Source organism: Papaver somniferum, chromosome 4 (assembly GCF_003573695.1).
Source record: "Papaver somniferum cultivar HN1 chromosome 4, ASM357369v1, whole genome shotgun sequence".
In the NCBI taxonomy this organism is placed as follows: Eukaryota; Viridiplantae; Streptophyta; class Magnoliopsida; order Ranunculales; family Papaveraceae; genus Papaver; species Papaver somniferum.
The window spans coordinates 120466122-120487314 of NC_039361.1; the positions used below are offsets into that span (position 1 = coordinate 120466122).

General features: G+C 36.6%; 1 protein-coding gene and 1 pseudogene across 3 annotated transcripts; one reads left to right on the forward strand and one right to left on the reverse strand.

Annotated features, from left to right (window-relative positions):
- Positions 1-14115: 14115 nt before the first annotated feature.
- LOC113276467 (shaggy-related protein kinase epsilon-like) lies at positions 14116-18115 on the forward strand. Of its 3 annotated transcripts, none has more exons than XM_026526065.1 (13): positions 14116-14341; positions 14471-14555; positions 14854-15043; positions 15168-15260; positions 15385-15444; positions 15549-15821; positions 15985-16116; positions 16217-16357; positions 16474-16524; positions 16635-16730; positions 16859-16942; positions 17075-17177; positions 17662-18115. In XM_026526065.1, exons 3-13 carry the CDS (start codon positions 14930-14932, stop codon positions 17754-17756), a joined length of 1242 nt encoding a protein of 413 aa, XP_026381850.1. In that variant the 5' UTR covers positions 14116-14341; positions 14471-14555; positions 14854-14929; the 3' UTR covers positions 17757-18115. The 3 variants fall into 3 exon arrangements, with proteins under 3 accessions (XP_026381850.1, XP_026381849.1, XP_026381851.1); XM_026526066.1 differs by lacking the exon at positions 14471-14555 and having other exon boundaries at positions 14119-14225; positions 14309-14341; XM_026526064.1 differs by lacking the exon at positions 14471-14555.
- Positions 18116-18393: 278 nt separating this feature from the next.
- Positions 18394-20517, reverse strand: LOC113273062 (annotated as a pseudogene).
- Between the last annotated feature and the right edge of the window lie 676 nt (positions 20518-21193).

Sequence of the window (21193 nt, forward strand, 5' to 3'; positions counted from 1 at the left end):
GCGGAGCTGCAGTGGCGCATGATGCTCGATGATATGTCAAAAATTGGAACTTTAACAAACTGTCTTGCTATTAGTGATGTATCGGGAAGTATGTCAGGGACGCCAATGGATGTTGCTATAGCTCTTGGATTGTTAATTTCAGAGATGAGTGAAAAACCATGGAAGGTAAAGCTTATCACTTTTAGTACCAGTCCACAATTGCATGAGATTAAAGGTGATGATCTGATATCCAAGACACAGTTCATTAAAAGGATGGAATGGGGAATGTCTACTGATTTTCAGAAGGTTTTCGACCGAATACTGGATGTAGCAGTTGCTGGAAACTTGAAAGAGGATCAGATGATAAAGAGGCTTTTTGTGTTTAGTGATATGGAGTTCAATAAGGCCTCCTACAGTTGTCACCGGAAGACTGGAAAACATGCATCTAAATTATGAGAGACGGACTACAAGGTGATACAACAGAAATTTAGATCCAAAGGCTACATGAATGTACCTGAGATTGTGTTTTGGAACCTACGAGAGTCAAGCTCAACTCCGATGTTGAGTCAACAAAAGGGGGTTGCAATGCTTAGTGGGTGTTCGAAGAATTTGGTGAAGCTTTTCCTCGAGGGTTGTTATCGGTGAATTGAATCCCATCCGCATGATGGAAAAAGCAGGTTATGCATCCATTTTCACGATTGCATAACATGTTATGTAGATATTATTGTAGATGCATGACAAGTTATGCAACCTTATTTTTTGTTGGTTTCAATACTAATAAAAAAAGTAGCTGCATAACGTGTTATGCAACCGTTTTTGGACTGCATAACAAGTTATGCAAAAAAACAACAACTACATAACGTGTTATGCAACCATTTTCGGGACTGCATAACAAGTTATGCAACAAATTTTACAGATGCATAACCTGTTATGCATCACTATTCACACCCCCATTTTCTTCCAAATGCACGTACCGCGCACAAAAAACCCATCTGGTATTGGGACAAGGTGATGAAACATTCCATTCATAAACATACATCTATATTCAAACGAAATCTCCCAGTTCAAATTACTAATACAACAGATGATCCAAATTCCAAAAACATACTTCCAAAGACACAAGTTGCAGTGACTCTGGCAATTAGCATTGCTTCAAAGTGTGTTTGGTGAACAATATATCAAATTTCACTGCGAAATAAGACTGGGAAATTTGACATTTGCCAAGCTTGAACTTTTCCATTGCGCTTGAAATTGCGAAACTTCTATAGGGAGTTGAGGTTACCAGATCACACATGATTGGTGATTTTTGACACCGATGTTCCCCGTCATAACATCTCCAAGTTGAATACCGATGATTGATTTCAAAGCTAATGCAAGTCAAAGACATATTGTTGTTCTCTCTAAGAATTCTAGAGAATAATGTTTCAACAGCAACACATATATGAAACAATTAATTATTTATCAAATACATCCATGGAGTCCAAAACTCGCAGAAGAAAACTGAGAGTGTGTTTTAAAGATGGGAAGGAATATCTGCATATATTGAAAATTCTTTAAAAAGAACCCAAAGTATTTTCCTCCTAACCACAAAATTGAAAAACCCAAATCCTGTGCGAAAAAAAATTCATCATGTTCCTCCCTAAATTGAAGAACCCTAATTTCAAAATAGAAAAACCCAAATCATGGTCCTGATTTTACCCAAATTCACATATGATTTTCTTACCCAAATTCACATCTGATTCTCAAACAATAAGCCGCCACCATCTATCCCCCCCACCAGGAAGAAATGGTGATACCAAACTGTCGAAGCAAACCCCAAAACAACCTAGATTCAAACACAAAAAACCATTAACATCATCTTCAAAGTCAAGAACCCCACCTCCGTCGATGAAAACAGATGCTACAGAAAACATTACTACTGCCTGTACCACCACCATAATCTTAAGCATGGTTTTCATCGATGGTTTGGTTGATGAAAACACGGAAACATTTTCCTTTTAAATATGGGTGTACGAGAAATTTTTCTATAAAAACTGAGTGCGTGCCTGAAATTTCACGCCCATGGGTTTCACAGTGGACAAAATCTAAAAAATAGGTGTGGTAGTAGTTTTCACGTATTATTTTCGCTCGCCATCTGCTTTATAGGCCTGCAAACAGTCGGACTGATTCTTTTGTTAGCTTATTTATTGTCCAACTGCCTATTTTAAACTCATCCATAGATCCTTTTTGTGCATTCCACACATCTTCATCTTATTGAAAGGGTAGATATCTCAAAACGAGTATAGTGCTCCTTGAATATTTGTTCGATGTTTATCCCGAATTTCTCTTATTGGTATTCAAGCTCCAAAATCTTTCCACGTGACGGCGAGATTTTATGCCTTCACAAGTAGTCTTCACTTGTCGATTTCCTCCGCGTTCGCCATAAGCCCATAACATATCGCGCCCATTTCATTTTCTTTTTGAGTCGTGCTATGACGAGGTCACCATCGTGATAGCTTCCGTAAGGGCTCACCTTATAACCATTGGACATGACATCTTAGATATGAACGAAACTCTAAACAAAAATTAGGTAATTAAATTATTTTCATTTCTCTTTCATATTTTTTATATCTATATATTTTATTTTTATTTGTTACATCATCCCTCTAAATAACTAAACTGATTTTCTTCGTCCATAGATTTGGGATCTGATAATACTTATCTAAATGTTCTCGTTGATATTTACTAATTCTTCGTAAGAAGAACTGGAAGGAAAATTAAAAATGTTATATTAAAGAGGTTGTTTATGTAAGATCAATAAAGCTCGATCCTCCCTCTCGCAATCCAGATTGATTAATTTGTGGAAGATTTTATTGGAATAGTGATTATATATGAAACTCCCATGCTTGTTAAACATCGCAACCATGATACGACATTACTAATTAATGATCTTGGATGATCCACAAAGAAAGTAGGTTCTGCGAAAGCTGGTGAGACATTAAATTTTCGTTCATAAAGTGTTGCACCAATTAATCAAATTAAGCCTTATGATCACTGCATCAGTTAAACATTTAAGCCTATGATCATAATCTGAAAACTGCAGTACCAATTACTTCAGTTGATCGTCAGAAAAACATTATTCGTACATCGTAAAGTATTGCACATACTTCTAGCACCAATGGTATTGTGGCTGCATTGGAGGTGGCGTACCTTCATATGCTTTGTGAGCATACCTTCGTATGCATCGTGAGCATAGCTCCTATGTAGCTGTCGCAATTAAACATAAGCAGTTCTTCTTCGTCCATATTAGGGGAAGAAAAAACAAAAACCTAATATTCCTGCAAGAGTAGCAACAATGATTTTCCGTGACCATGAATGATTTGTTTAGATGGGCTAATGGGAAAATTAAACTAAATTAAGGGATGTGAAAGAAAGGAATATAAGAAAAAATAATTTAAAAATAGGAAAAATTAGGCTAAGGCCCAACCCATGGATAACCCATAATATGAGGCCCTTAATTAAAAGAAGTTTAAATCCGGGCCCCAAATTATTAAAAGTCGTTGATACCCTTATGCATATTGTCAAGCCCATAATTAAATAAAATTTAAATTTAGGCCCAAAATTATTAAAATATTATATGATGATGTTCCAACCATCTCCGACCACCACCGCCACCTCCGACCACCACCGTCACGCCACCTCCAACCACCACCGCCACCAACCACCTCCGACCACCAACGCCAGTCACCTCCGACCACCACCACCGCCGCCAGCCACCTCCGACCACCATCAAACCACCTCTGACCACCACCATTAGCCACCTGCGACCACCACCACCGCCAACCATCACCACCCTCAAACCACCTCCGACCACCAGCCACCTCCGACCACCACCACCACCTCCACTGACAACCGCCGCCGCCAACCACCTCCACCACCACCACCAACATATGGCATGTGTATCCAGAAGTTACACATGCATATGACATGTGTAATGCAAAGTTACACTTGTATATAGATGTGTGCTCAGTAGTTACACATGTGTAAGCATACGCATGTGTAACTACAAGTTACACATGCATATATGTATACAAAACTACACATAAAAAATACATGTATTACTTTAGTATTCATTTATAATAATTTGTTTGTTTATCAATAATAGTAATTGCTTGTTATTCACAACAAACGAGTCAAAAAACTAGATATGTAAAACGAAATCCTCGAAATAAGCCGCTATATCTTAGAAATAAGCCACGATATCCTACAATAGAAATATTTTCTTCCCTTCTTGTCTTCCTCGATTCCAAAATGCTTGGATATCTGAAAGAAAATAAACACTCATGGGATTAGGCTGGGATGAAGATGTTGTAGTAATAATATCGCGATAAGTAAGGTTTTTCGTTTCTCGGACTTGAATAGATTTTTAAAACAAAAATATATACAAAAATATTAACAATGGGCGAGAGGTACTGGGACTAGGATTCCGCCAAATTCACTTCTTAAGGTTCAAATAATAATTCTTTTATCAATAATAGATCGAAAAATATATTAAATATATCGACTCTAATTTATTGCCAAGATAGATTCTCAAAATATTAGGTGTAAATGTTAAGCATGGGACATCAAATCATCTAAGCTAAGCATGACTCATCAAATCAAATCACAACTAATTAATTTAAATCATAATTTCAATTAAAATTAATGCAAAAGTCATGAAAAGAATTAAATATAATTACCCAAGTGTGAAATAAGGCTTCCTCCATCGCCCCAGTGTTGGGATTTAGCTTCTCATATTAATCATAATCTCAAAAGACATGTATGTTGCTCAAAAGTTGATTAAAATGATAAATATGAGTAAAACAGTGAATGTACGACCAACAGAAGGCGTCACAAAAAGAACGATAAGAGACAGGTGCTGCTGATATTTAGACTGCGCTGCGACCCACGGATGCGCGTCTTAGACACTGTTCATAAACGACTGCCCTCGCGAGTCCGTTCTTCGTGTTCTTGGTGTTCATTAGCAGCAGCAGCAGAGTTTTGTTAAACTCTGATTTCGTCTTCTCTAGCTCTCCCTAGCTCCCAAAACTCTCGACAACCTTTCCCAAACTGTTTTGCCTTGTATTTATAGTGAATTGGAGCCAAAAATCCGACTATTGATTGCATATATTCGCCATTTAATCCAAATATTCTCGGCTGCCAATAATAACGAAAATTTCCAAAATTAACTCTGTCACACGTTAGAATTGGTTCTGCACACTCCGATTCAGCTCTCCCGTGCCTAGTAAGTCGTCGAACGTCCCTTAATCACTTCCATGCATAGCCAAAACACACACAACAGCGTGTACATGGTGTGTTCTGTCCATGTAGCTCTGTTTTGAGCTCGAGAATCAAATCGATATTTCCAGCCAATTCCGATCAAATTCGACACCCAAACTTTGTTCCTTATGCCAAATCACATCTTTCTGCCAATTTTCAGCGATTGAATCGCACTCTAACCCATTCATTTTGACAATCAAAATTCTGCCAGTTGAAAACTTCATTTCCCGCCAAAAACACAAATTCAAATTGTTGAAGAAGGTGCCCCTTATCCAGAGTGCTGGGGTGCGAATATCAATTGGGGTGGAAATAGTAATTTTTATGGGTTCCTCCGGGACATTTCTGGGACGCTTCCGGTGCATTTCTGGGGTGCCTACGGTACATTTCTCCGGGGTGTAAAACACTGCTTTTTGAGCCCATTTCGCCGCAAGGGCTTATTTCTCTAAAATTTCCTACAAGAACACAAAATAACACAATAAGTACTTAATCGAGTCTAACAATACAGAAAATTGAGAACAAAATAGACACATAAATGCGTCTATCAAATACCCCCAAACTTATTATTTGCTAGTCCTCGAGCAAATTTATTCTAGAAAGGAAAATCATTTGAACCCCTAGGTGGCCCTAGTGGCGGAGTGCTGTCTCCGGAGGGTTCACCAGAGGTGTACCCACAAAACCTTTACTCCAGACCCTAGATATCTACAACGAACCTTGGAAGGCACTAAAGAATCTCCTTGGTTGGCATACTTATTGACTACAAGAGGAAGTACCCTGATGCGAAATTCCAATTGATGTACACGATTTTGCACTCAAGCATACTAAAATTCATATATAAGTGACAGAGCTCTACTCAGATAGTTGCACTATGGACATCATATTCGGAGTCAAACTAATCATATGGATAGATCAAGAAGATGGATATAGAAAAACATAGATGGTTTTGATGTTTACTAAGTGAACGGCGTTTCCCATATCTGTCTGAAGGCCTCTGCCAAAATGAACCTATCCTAATGGACTGAGATACCGGTCTGACTAATATCAACACTGCTGGCATATACAAGGGAACCAGCGGTCAATAACTTAAATCTAGATCAACAAACTGGCAAATACAAGGGAACCAGCAGTTGACTACACAGAACAATAACCATTTTTTTTAACTTAACGGCATGAATAGATCTTTTTGATCCAAGCGCATGCTTCTTGTCAGCAGATTACACGATAGTTCCCACGGGTCCTGCATTCCACGCTTGCTTAGGCGACGGAAACAGGGAGAACACACGCATATTGCTATCCAAGTGTTAATACTTATTCCGATTGGTCTAACTGGTCCGGTCTTAACTTTTTTTTTTTTATAGTAACTCAATCACTCTAATTCACCCTAGCAGTGGTAACAACTTGAATCGTGTGCCCCACCTAATCACTTAGAGAAACATAGTTTAAAATTTAAAAAATAAAAATAAAAATAAAAGTGAAAAGGACTCAACGAAATATGGTGAAACTATCATGTTATTTCTAACACCTGAGCTCTGTGCTTTTATGAATAGACTCTTCTAGATGTTTCCATCTAATTAGATTGGTTCCTCAACTTCTACAACCAACATGCTTCCATCCACTTAGATTAGTTAGTGCCTACCTCAATACGCATAAATTTCTAGGCTCTGGAGTTTATTTATTGCAACTAAAAAGTTTCTCCCATACCCCCAAACTTAAATCTAACATTGTCCTCAATGTTCTAAAGATGAAACTAAAAGCATGAACAACGAGAAACTGTTACCATTTGAAGCGAAAGAGTTAAGAAAAGATATTACCGTGTTGCATGAGCATGGGATACCTCCCAAGAAGTGCTAAGTTTAAAGTCTTCATCCAGACTTAGAAAAGGATTGGTCAACTCGAACCATAAAGTAACAGTCGAAATAACTGCGGGTCTTCAAAACCAAAAAGAGTTGACCATAGGAAACTGCAGTGAACCAAGAAAATGGACAAGAAAAGCATGCCCTTACCTAGTTTCCTGAAAACTATCGCTAAACGCGGTTCAGGCTCAGGTTCTATGAAAGGGTCTAAATAGAATATTTTCATTGGCTGCGTTTCTTCATAGGTTGGATCCAAATTATTAGGTCCTAGAGTCTGGAAAAACTCAAATAAGAACTTGGAATCACAAAGTAATAACCTAAATAATTGCGGATCCTCTAAGTCAATCAGATATGACTTACATAATTAACCACAGTGAGAATAGTGGTCACTCTTAAGCAAATGTGTCGATTCTAATTTCCTAAGGCATTTAGGTTTAGTCTCACAACTTAATATTCGACAATTTGGAATATAAACGTTCCCACAGTTGGAAGAAAACTATTTGGTGGGAAAACAAAGTCAATCTGGGGATCATAGCCTGGGAAAACCACATCAACCAGAGGATGGGTTTCTAACGACTGAACTTCTTCCTGGACATCATTAGGTTCGGGAAAACGAGTATGAAGGTAATCTTGTAAAATTGTCGAGGCAGAGATATCAAGTCCTAAGTGAAGGGACTTTCTGAGAGTTAAAGGTAAGGCACTATGAAGGTGATAATCACCCCCAAACTTAGAGTTTTTAGTGTCTCTAGATAGACTAGTTACAATCTCCCTAATTTCTGGATCATTAGATTCTTGAAAATGGTCAATTGATTTTTCTAATTTATTATCAGGTAGTGCATCTTTACTCATCTCTACGGGTATATCTTCTTCATCTAATACTATTGTTTCTAAGTCGCTAGACTCTAAAACAGAATTTTCGGAATAAACCCGTTCCTCTAAACCACTATCGGCTTCGTAATCAAAAGGAAAAACTACATCGTCTAAAACGGTGGTATCCCTAATCAAATCCTCGTCCTTTTGAATAGGTGAATAATCATAAAAATTATTTGGATTTGAACTAGAAATAATATAATCATTATGAAGCTCAATTGGATTAATAGATTCCTGATCACTATGCCTACATATTTCAGATTCTTCATTACTACTATCCTCATCATCATAATAGTACAAATATGATTGAACCTTATCTAAATAAGTAGTGTCTTTTATTCTAACCTCGTCCTCTAGATTGGGCAAATATTCACTATTGATATCAAGGGTAGAATTGGAAACACTATTTTGGAAATTTAGATTATTTCGAGCAGCATTAGCTAACTGTTCATTTTCTGCCTCTAAACGTGCTTGAATTTCACTGAGCATAACACTTATACGTTCACAAGTCTCATTGAATATCTTAGACCGTTGTGTACTCTCTTCTCTTGAACTAACTGCACGTTCATACTCCCTTCGAATTTGTTGGTAGGTTTCTTCTAGAGATTGAACAGGTTTAGAAATGTCATAATCAGGACTAGTTTTTAAGTAATTTTCCAAAAACGCATGACTAGTACTATAATATTCCTGATTTTCTTGCTCGTAAGACCAATTCGTGTGTGGATAGTAATTGGGCTCACTATGGTATGAACCATAACCTTGAAAAGGTTGGCGTTCCCAACTACTATTCCCACCATGGTCATAAAACTGATGATGTCCATATTCAAATTCAGTTCGATACTCATTGTATTGGCTTCTATCATACCAGTTCGACATTCTTAAATGCAAGGGAATTCTACACAACCACAAACAAGGCCGACTCGACTCCACCAAAACAAACCTAAAGATTTCTAGCAAACAAAAAGCATGATAGCTCCACTTAGATTGTTTCTAGACCAGATTCTATCTTTCGAAAGGGAATTCGTTGCAATTTGAGCAAACCCCTCTAGAATCAATCCGAGTCAAAGTAAGTTGAATTGAGGAGAGGGAAGCTCAGTGGAGCTTTGATACCCAAGGCCTCACCGCTATCACAAGGCGACGCAGTCACGCATTCAACTCACAGAAACCATCATGAACTTTGGAGTGTGCTTAAAGAGCAACCAATATTTTTCGAATGAGTTTCCTATTAAGCTCGTTACCTTATCGGTCTCGTTCTATTCCAAATTTTAAGCTTGGGTTCGCGTTAGGTTTCGTTTTCCTAAGGCGGGCAAGAAGGGAGCGGTGATGAAATCCAAACCCTTATCTTGTATTGGCCAGGCCTTGCCCTTTACTAGGAATTTAAAAACAGTCCAAATTCGTCCTCAATCAATGAATCACCTTAAGGAATACAGTAACTCGCTTACAGGAGATTCGCGAGTGTTTCGATGGACTTACCTCCCGTACCAGACGGGGGATGAACCGTTGAAGTCGACTCGGGCCACGACTCCTATGTCATGTACGAACCCGAGGGGCCGAGACGATATAATAATCGTCGTCCTTCCCTGCACACAGTTTATATAATTTTTTTTTTTTTTTTTGATAATACCCTTCCGTAGGGTTAAAAAAATAAAGTCCAATTTTCAAAGTCCAAAGTCCAAAATAAATTGGAGCCAAAAATCCAACCATTGATTGCATATATTCTCCATTTAATCCAAATATTCTCGGCTGCCAATAATAACGAAAATTTCCAAAATTAACTCTGTCACACGTTAGAATTGGTTCTGCACACTCCGATTCAGCTCTCCCACGCCTAGTAAGTCGTCGAACGTCCCTAATCACTTCCATGCATAGCCAAAACACACACAACAGCGTGTACAGGGTGTGTTCTGTCCGTGTAGCTCTGTTTTGAGCTCGAGAATCAAATCGATATTTCCAGCCAATTCCGATCAAATTCGACACCCAAACTTTGTTCCTTATGCCAAATCACATCTTTCTGCCAATTTTCAGCGATTGAATCGCACTCTAACCCATTCATTTTGACAATCAAAATTCTGCCAGTTGAAAACTTCATTTCCCGCCAAAAACACAAATTCAAATTGTTGAAGAAGGTGCCCCTTATCCAGAGTGCTGGGGTGCGAATATCAATTGGGGTGGAAATAGTAATTTTTATGGGTTCCTCCGGGACATTTCTGGGACGCTTCCGGTGCATTTCTGGGGTGCCTACGGTACATTTCTCCGGGGTGTAAAACACTGCTTTTTGAGCCCATTTCGCCGCAAGGGCTTATTTCTCTAAAATTTCCTACAAGAACACAAAATAACACAATAAGTACTTAATCGAGTCTAACAATACAGAAAATTGAGAACAAAATAGACACATAAATGCGTCTATCAAAAGAACAAAAAAACATAATTTATAGAGCATATGCCATGTAACCAACTTAAAGTAATCAGAAAAAAAAAACTATGAAGAGAGATGTGTAATCAGAAATTACACATGCATACGGCATATAACTTGTGTAACAGTAAGTTACACATGCATCCGACTAGTGTAATAGTAATTCAATCATTAAAACCAGAAGTTACATATTCAATCAGTGTGTGTAAATAAAAGTTACACATCTAATTAGCATGTGTAACTAGAAATTACACGTCTATTTAGCTTGTGTAACTAGAAGTTATACATCTAATTAGCATGTGTAACTAGAAATTACACATCTATTTAGCTTGTGTAACTAGAAGTTACCAACATTATAGTTAACAAAATGATGTACCTTGACTCTCAAATGGAAAGCATCCTAGGCTTCTATTACATCTACCACTCCAAAAGCATCCTAGAGATAAACACCAACATTATAAATACCAGTATAGTAAGACCCAAATAAAACATCCATCATTAGGCTGCTATTACATCTACCAATCTAAAAGGAAATTCACTAGCAAAATTTAAAAACTTTGCCTGGTACTTCCAGATGCTGCTATTGCATCATTTTTGCACAATTTATCCATGTCCAAATGAAACACATGAATATAAGAGGGACAAAGTACCTTTATCTGAAGATGTAAGTACTTGACATAGTCAAAGATATCATCCTTGAGCAAAGGATCATCATGTCAGTGCGCGCAAACCACATTGAGACCTGCATATACATCAATTGATCCAGAAAAGTTTATATTTATTTAGAAATTACTTCCATAAAAATACATATTAAGACACATACTACAAAATATTAAGAGTAAGCGATTTACCAATAGTCTGAAAGGTTCTCAGACATTTTTGCAGCCAATCCAGTTGTTCTTATGAGATCGATAGTAAATCTGGGTTGGTTTGCAGCTGATAAATCCATCTTTAAACAACTTCCTAATGTGTTTCCCTGCACAAAACAACACCAAACTAGTAGATCAGCATACGAGTTTCAATTAGATCAGCAGGTATGCCTCTAAGAACTGCATATCCCATCAAATTAGCATGTGTGACTATAAGTTACGCATCTAATTAGCATATGTAACTAATAGATACACATCCATTTAGCATGTGTAACTATAAGTTAAGTTACACATGCTAAATGAATGCGTATCGACTAGTTACACATCCATAATCTACCAATGCTAGTTAAACGTGCAAACTGTCATGTAGAGTACACATGGTTACAAACTAATAAGCAAGGATATGGTTATAGAAATCACAGAATATCCTTCTCATAGTAGATAGAAGCTGAGCTTATAGCTGGCTAACATATTTAGAACACAATGTGCATCGAGATATATTTACGATTGTTCACACATGCTCTAGCAAGATCATGACTACCAACATATAAAAAAAAAACTAAGACAAGCATAATGTAAAGTAGATCCAACTTACAGTGTACAGTACAGCTCCAACATCCATACCAAACTTCTCAGCTTCATACCAAAACACCACCACTAACTCCAAATCCAAATTATCCTCCAACTTGATCCACAACCACCACCACCACTTCCTCCTCATCCTCCTCTAAAACCTTTACCTTCACCTCCACCATCAACACCACCACAAATTATTTAATCAAACTGCATATTTGTAGGTCAAGACTCAAGATGAGCAAACTAAAATCGAACCAGAATGAAAAGAATGCAACCTTAATGGAAAGAATGCAACATTTTCAAGTAAAAAGTCGAACAACTCACTGGTTAACAGAATAATACACAACTCACTGGTTAAAGAGATTCTGACTATCGTCTGAGAAAAATACACAACTCACTGGTTAACAGAATAATTTTACACATAAATTATTAGTAGTAACAACCATTACTATATGTAAGTAAAATCTATGTAACCAGAAGTTACACATTCAAACAGTTTGTGTAAGTAAAAGTTACACATCTAATTAGCATGTGTAACTAGAAATTACACATCTATTTAGTCTGTGTAACTAGAAATTACACATCTACTGGGTATTTCAAACCAATTATTAGTTGAAGTATTTAAACTCCATTAGTTGAATTATTTGCGAATCAGTTCAAACCAACGGCAAAAGTAATAGTATCATGCTCTTTTTTTTTCCACTGCATCTTTCTTAATAGCCTATCAATGTGAACAAGAATATGAATTCTTATGAGGTTTATTAGTATCCGACTCTACTACTCTAATAGATACCACCATTAACAATTAGTGCGGATCAATTTTCAAATCAAATGATAGTTGAAAAACAGTTTTGCAATGACTAATAAAGTCATAAAACAACCGGACAGAAACATAGAAATCAAAGACATTACTAACCTGGATTGTCAACCTTCATCATTAAGAAGAAGCCTCTTCCTAATTTCTTGCGCGTTATTCACTTCACGGAGGAGAAAAATGCGTGCACTTTCCTTTTATGTTAAATGTCAAAGATTCGACTCCTGCAGCAATGACAAGCTTATCGTATCCAACCTTGAGTCTGTAAGGCTCCTTAGTTAGTCCCTGTTCATTAGGTAGTCTTTGATTGCTGACAGTCTCAGAGTACACCTGATAAAAGAAATAGGATTAGGTTACGTCAACATTATTACATTTTGAAATTTTGGTGACAACAACACGTGATGTCCAAGCTATGACCACCAATATTCAGTAACAAAAAAGTACAGCACTAATACAACATAAAAATGAAAGGAAAATACAGGAAATATTATGGGCACTCACTTCATGACTATCTGAGTCAATTCTCAAACAGTTAGCCAGACAAATAAGAAAGGCTCCTCATAAAGTAGTTAAGCTAATTAACAAAAATAAAATAATGAACAATACGAGCAAAATGAATGGAAAATTCACACAATCAACATATCCATGACCCAAAGTAGTTTAGGTAGATGATTTGAATACTTACAGCTATTTTCTCAGCTGCTTCACAAATTTTATCAACTTTAGCTTTTGATAATCCTTTAAACACCAATTAAACTCTATACAGAAAACAAAAAATCAATTAAAATTTTGATAATACCACTACATTCCCCACAACTCAGGATTCAAAACCAAAAAGTGAGTTTTACCTTTTGGTATGCATCATCAATCCACTGCAGGTGTAAAAAGTGAAGATTTGTATGGATTTATACGATTTAAAACAAACTGAAAATGATTAAAAAACATAGATCTATCTTGTATCATCAAAACCATAAGGACTTTACATTAAAATCGCATCTATCGGCAAATCATTCACGAATTCAAACAAAAATAATGAGATCTTGATAAAATCGCTTCAAAAAAACCACATCAAAACCAGGATCAACTCAAAAAATTACATCAAAAAAACCACGACTCTTTCTTTTTACCAGTTTACCCGGAGATTCGCAAGTAAGTATATCGAGAATCTTAACTTACCATCTCCTAACTTAGGGATGTTGTCTCCTCATGCGAAACAAACTTCTACCGACTGGGCCCCACTTTATTCCTCATCTGCCAGATTGTCAGCCAAATCAGCAGGTACAAAATTGCATCCGTTCATATTAATACACGTGTCGAACTCTCAATGGAAAGTACATCATTTTCTCTGGACGTGAAAAGGTTTTATACACTGGATTTAATAATTAATGAAAGTTGCTGATTTTTGTAGTCACACTTTCAGTCAAACCTCTACTCTTCGAGTAAAGAAAACTAGAAAAAAGACTATTGTTATTCTGTCTTTGATTTCAATTTTATAGGGTTTTACTGTTGACCTACCTGTCTTGTAGATGGATAAAGATATTTTTTTCTTTTTGTGGGTGTGTAATTTTTTGCTTTCATTTCTTTTTTAAGCTTTCATTTCTTTTTCAACATGTTTCTAAGCTTTCATTTCTTTTTTAAGGGCGGATTTTTTTAAGACCAGTAACAATTGAAGGTAAAGATTTTTTTTTCTTTTTGTGGGTGTGTAATTTTTTGCTTCTTGTTGTTCATTTTCATGTTGAATTCGTGTTTCCTTATACTAGAAATCTTTTTAGTTTTCATTTTATTTTATTTTCTTTTTAAGTCTTGATCTTAGGTCGATGTTAGCTTTGAAATGAAGATGTTATGAGTTTAAGAAGTGATAAAACATGAATTTGAGCTCCTCTAAGGTATTTTGCCTTCACTTTTATGGTTGTTTTTCTAATTTATGAAGATGAACTTAGTGAAAAAGAAAAACTTTCACCATAGAAATTACATGTTGGATTCAAGTATGGAACAGCGATCCTAATCGCCAGTCTTTGTGCTAAGTGTTCAGGGATCTCAGTTCTTATGTTGTGCATTATTTCAGCATGTTTAGGCAGTGAAGGGATAAGTTCTTAAAATGTAGGAGAGAATTTCATTTTAATTTTGATGAACATTTATAGTTTCTGGATTGTGATATTATAATGGATAATCATTTTGTTCCAGGTTCAAGTTTTTGTCTAATCAGTGGTTCTTTTGAGTTCTCATCTCAAACGCATTACTCTGGTGGCTATTACAAAACATGACATCTTTAGGTACAGCTCCCCCTTTGGCAGTTGAGAAATCTAGTGGTGATAAAATGTCTGTCGATAAACTTCCAGGGGAAATCAATGATATGAAGATCAGGGATGACAAGGTTTGATATGTTAAGCCTTTTCTCTTATTCAGGAAGTCGATATTATACATGGTTCTTTTTCTCTATTAATTGTTTGCCTATCTTTTCTATTCGAACTTTGTTGTGACATTTCTCTTGGGTTTAGGAAATGGAAGCAACTGTAGTTAATGGAAGTGGAACTGAAACAGGACACATTATTGTGACCACAATTGGTGGCAGAAATGGTCAACCCAAACAGGTATCTTCACATATGATCATTATGATTTAAGGAGTATAAGATGAATATTCTGTTTTGCTCTATTTGTATTGGTCATATTTGCTGATATTCACCTCTTTTATTTTTTCTTCTTCTGCGAGTCAAGACTATAAGTTACATGGCTGAGCGTGTCGTTGGACAAGGTTCATTTGGAATTGTATTTCAGGTGATACGTCTTATTGAAGTTTCAACATTTATATAGAGCACTTAAATAAGTAATCCCTTTCTTACCGGGTTTTAACTGTAGAGCTCCTTGGTTTCATTTCGCAGGCAAAATGCTTAGAGACAGGTGAGACTGTTGCAATCAAGAAAGTCTTGCAGGATAAGAGATACAAGAACCGTGAGTTGCAGACAATGCGCCTTCTTGATCATCCCAACATTGTCTCACTCAAACATTGTTTCTTTTCAACAACTGAAAAGGAGGAGCTCTATCTCAATTTGGTCCTCGAATATGTACCTGAAACGGTGTATCGAGTTGCAAAGCATTATAGCAGAGCGAATCAGCGAATGCCTCTAATTTATGTCAAACTCTATACATTCCAGGTATGAATTTATGTATATGCCTATTATTCTAATTTAAAAAGGTGCATTACTCACAAAAAAAAACCTTTTGGTATTATTGTAAAGCTACTGGAATTTATCGGAAAGGTAGCGCCGAAATTGAGATATGTGAAGAGATTATCTAACTTTTGATAACTATTGCCAGATTTGTAGAGCATTGGCCTATATTCATGGGGCGATTGGAGTTTGCCATAGGGACATTAAGCCACAGAATCTACTGGTTAATCCACATACTCACCAGCTCAAGCTATGTGACTTTGGTAGTGCCAAAGTTTTGGTAAGTCTTGATTAGGCTATTCTTTTGTTCGGGCATCCCTTTCATTATATTTAATAACCTAAGTTGTTTCATTTTTTTTTTGGTCTTTCATATATAACAGGTTAAAGGCGAGCCAAACATATCGTACATATGCTCCCGTTATTACCGTGCACCTGAACTCATCTTTGGTGCAACAGAGTACACAAGTGCAATTGACATTTGGTCTGCAGGCTGCGTACTTGCTGAGTTACTTCTTGGACAGGTAAAAGAAGCTCCGTGTTGCATCATTCATTCATCTTGGGTACAGGGGAAAATGGTAGTCAAAACTGATCTTCTCTTCGTTTGTTTCTTTCGTTTTGCGCTAACTATGTCAAATAGCCTCTCTTTCCTGGAGAGAGTGGAGTAGACCAACTCGTCGAGATAATTAAGGTATAACTTCCTTGAGTTTCCGCAAATGAAAAAGTTTAGTTTGGAATTATTGTTGTATCACAATTCAATTTAAGGGCAAATTTACTAGGTCACTGTTCATGGTATTGTAGGTTCTTGGAACACCAACAAGAGAAGAAATTAAGTGTATGAACCCGAACTATACTGAGTTCAAGTTCCCTCAAATCAAGGCTCACCCATGGCATAAGGTAAGTAACCTGGACATTTTATATTGATGCGAATCTGTCTGAAACCTATCAGCATATAGTTATTTTGAAAAGTCCCTTCTAAACAATTAACCTCTAATTTTTTGTTTTTTGTTATTTCAAATATTCAGTTATTCCACAAACGCATGCCCCCAGAAGCAGTAGACGTTGTCTCCAGACTCCTCCAGTATTCTCCCAATCTGCGGTGCACTGCTGTGAGTTTTCCTTTTAGTCGGCTTATATCATCATGTTCCTTAATGCTGATAATCTATATCATTGTCGTATTGGTGTTTATCAATCTGTATACTTAGTCAATCATATAACCTTCTTGGTTTTGTTTGATGCAGTTAGAGGCTTGTATCCACCCATTTTTCGATGAACTTCGTGATCCTAATACGCGTCTTCCTAATGGGCGAGCACTGCCTCCTCTGTTTAATTTTAAACCCGAAGGTTCTATCTCTTTCCCTGATTTTCTATATATACATACACTTAGACATGGTCATTTTGGCAAACTTAGATTATGCTCTATGTGACAATGATCTCCTTTCGACGCAGTCATTATCACCCAATTTAAAGCATGTTTTTTTTGAAACTTTTGATCCTGCTAAAAATAAGTCAAAAATTTACAGCTAAGCGTCTGACCATGAATTGTGATCTCATTTCCGCGATGTAGAGCATGGCATTCTGAAACTTCTATTTTTAATGTAAATTGGGTAAATTTTACCCAGCCAAGTGTCTGACTGTGTTTCTATGGCTTTAAGTTAAGTAATCAACTGTAAAATTGTTGGTGTCTGATCTCCAGGAGTAGACCAACCTGACTCAATATTAATTTCTTGTGCAGACACCATTACTCTAGACTTCTTTTTATGTGTATTTGATAATCTGTATCTGCATCCCTTGTCTATTTGCTTACCTTACAAACTCGTAATTGCAGAGCTGAAAGGAGTATCTCTGGAGCTCCTCGCAAAAGTAATTCCTGAACATGCAAGGAAGCAGTGTCCTTCTCTTGGTTTCTCGAGCACAACGTGAAATGACGAAGGTGCTGAGGATCTGTTTAAGTGCACGTTGTTGCATGTTTTCCTCGTCAAAGTAATTCCTGAACATGCAAGGAAGCAGTGTCCTCCTTCTCTTGGTTTCTCAAGCACAACTTGGTGCTGAGGATCTGTTCAAGTGCACATTGCCTAATTTAACAGATTGTATCCTAATTTCTTAGCAGTGGATTGATCTTTTTATTTCCAGTTAATGAACTAACTTACTTGACTTATAAAGAATGCTGGGTTTATTCGATTTTTTTTTTTGTTATAGGGAAACTTGGTTTTATTGTAGTTGTACCAACTCTTCATTTTGTATATGATTGGGAATCAGTTAACAGAGGGATCTCTTGTTTAGTTTTTCATAGTTCCCATTCCTTTAGTTCTCTCTATTTTATCTGATACATAATATCATATAGAACAGAATCAACGTAACTGACATAGATTCCGCAAGCAATTAAGGATATTTGTGTGGTACATTATAAGATAACCTCAACAAATTTAAACGCTTCTGGTTGTACTAGTGATGTGTACTCTTCTTTCTACAAGTCAGGTTCAGCATATATCATCTAATTAGACTTTCGACTAACCATCTCTACTAAACAACATTAACTTGTATCTGCCTGAGTTTTGAGTTACAGCTCTGCATCGGCAGTCATGTCAGAGTAGGAATCCTTATTTGAAGAATCTAGGCAATCGGCAGAAGGGTTAACTATCCCTTCATTAGAACCTGTGGCAGAGTTGCAGTAGGTCTCTGCCGTTCCTTCCTTGTTCTCTAGGTTGACATTGCTTAGGATAATGTTGCTGCAGGGAACTGTGTCACTGCAAGCAAGTTGGATGGCCTTTTCACTCGTTGTTGTTCCAGTGATGTTACGGTATATAACTTGGCTTATTTTTACAGCCGCAGTCTGACGAATAAGGAAACATATAAGATTCAGTGATATTTGGGTGGTGAAAAGTGAAAACATAGTTAATCAAAAGTACTTGGTGAATTGCCTGCCAGAAATAATACCTGATTCTGGCAACTGTCTGGTGAGTCACAATAGAACTGGTCAATGATGATAGGGTTTTCTACTTCATTCATCCGAACATTCTCAAAGCGCACTGATCGAACATAGCCAGAACCTCCCTGTTGCAGAAAATGAGTAGAAATGACAAGTTACTTCAAGTAAATTTTTCTTCTCCAATTACATTTGATTGTTTTTTCTTCTCAAATTACATTTAATTGAAGACTTACCTGCCAAGTCTTAATCCTAAGCCCATTGGTAGTATTTTTAAGAACTGCAGTATCCAAAACCACGGCAGTGACCATTTCCTTGCTGTTGTCTTTTCCCAAGCTCCCTATGCTAAAATTTATGGGCATGATACAACGTAATGAGAATCAGTATGTTGATTTTAAAAGAGGAGTATACAGATTATTACCTAATTCCATGGCCGGGTCAGCAGTAGATGTGTTTCATCTTAATGATGGAGCTACCATTCACAATTGAGATGCAATCGTCGCCTTCAAATTTTAAAAACAAGAACATAATTTAATGTACAGTTAAAGAATTTTCGTAACTGCGGTTCCAATGATCTATGAGTACCTGTTCCAATTTTGGTATTTTGGACCACAATGTCAGTTGATTCAGCAATATGGATTCCATCGGTGTTTGGACTGTCACCTGGAGCTGAGATTTGGACCCTGAAAACGCGAATTGTTTTAGAGCGGTATATTTGAAAATGTATCTGTTGGCTGTTTTTTTTTTATTGTAAGATCCTCCACCACCACCACCGAACTAGAATCAATCGTAATCGCCTGCACCAATTTGTTGCATTAATCCCTTGTTGAGTAAAACAGTTCAAGTGTTTATCTTTTTGGTGTTTTGTGACAGTTACAAGATACTTACTGTTGGTGCGGCTATGCATGGCTGTGAAACAAATCGAAAAGAAAAAAACATCAAAAGAGGTGTTAGTTTCTGTTTATTGTCAAAAAAATGATAAGGTTTAAATGTTTGCATTGTCTGTTAGAAGTGCATGAATAAATAGTGCTTTTAGTTCGAGAATTCCTTACATTTTCTTTAATCTTTTTGCAAGAAGCAGCCCACCATTTACTCCCTGAACCATCTATAACCCCACCACCTTGGATGATTGTTTTGTTAAGTTTGGAGAACACAAGCCAGTTATTTGGGCTCTTTTGATCCCAATCACTGGGTTCATCAGGAGCTACGATCGTTCCATTAATCTACGGAAACATATTGTAGAAAAACTTAGCAACAAAGACAATCAAATCGGGTGTATATATTCGACGAACAAGTTAAGTAATTGTTACCTGAATGATTAACTTATCGACACAAGGCCCTACAAACCTTGCAGGCTTTACTAGATAACTTCGTCCTTTCGGCACAAGGAAAATCGATTTGTGTGTAGTACAAGCTCTGTTCCATGCACTTAGAAAGGCCTACTTGAACCCGTTAAAATGAAAAACAGGAAATGTGTAAGAAAATACTTATCTTAAAGGACAAAGTTTACTTTTTACTCAAACCAAAGGTATTCACCTGGGTATCATCAGTAGTTCCATCTCCAACTGCACCAAAACTATCCACACTTACAACACTAGTTTTTCTTCTACTTAACCAATTTGATGACTCCAAAAGTTGTTCAACTTCATTATCACCTATTACACTCAACTCTTCTTCAAACTCGCCGGGCATGGATATATTGTCAGCAACGGAATGAGGAGTAGCAATTAGCATAGCAACAACAATAAAGGAAACCATTATTGAGATAACTTTGGTTTTCATTATGAGGATTCTAGTTGTTTTTTCGAAGATTTTCAATGAACTATATAAAAGTGAAAGACATTGGTTGGATATATATAGAGAAAGGGTTTAATGTTAAAGCATCAAAGTTTCATGGTCATAGCAAAAATATTGTCTTTCTCCATATATGCCTAGGCTTTAAGTTGAAGAAATATGCTTCTAGGAGGAGATTATTTTGCTTTTACTCTTACATCTTTGAACAGTTTGTCAATATATTGTACATTTCCATTCAAAAGTAACCTGTTATAAGGGCGGCATGGTTTATTAGAGAGGCGGCAGTGTGATAGTAATGTCTCTTTAGTTGGTTAGGGGATGTCCTATAGGGGGTGTAAATTAACTAGATTACCCTCCCCATTTTTTAACCTAAATCAAAGCTAAATTGAATATTTGTTTTCTTTCTTCTCTTCTCCTCCTCACATCAACCGTAACCTCCATTAAAACTCAAAATTTCATCGTCTTCGATTAATCGACGATTCGAAAATTAATCAAGTGTAGTGTAATGACTTATATGAGGTATGTTTTGAAAACTCAGTTATGATTTGGTTTATTTTGTTCGATTTAAGTTTAATTTCTATCAAAAATTAGGGTTTTAGATGAAAATTGAAATTGAAATTTCTGGGTTTATGTGAGTTAC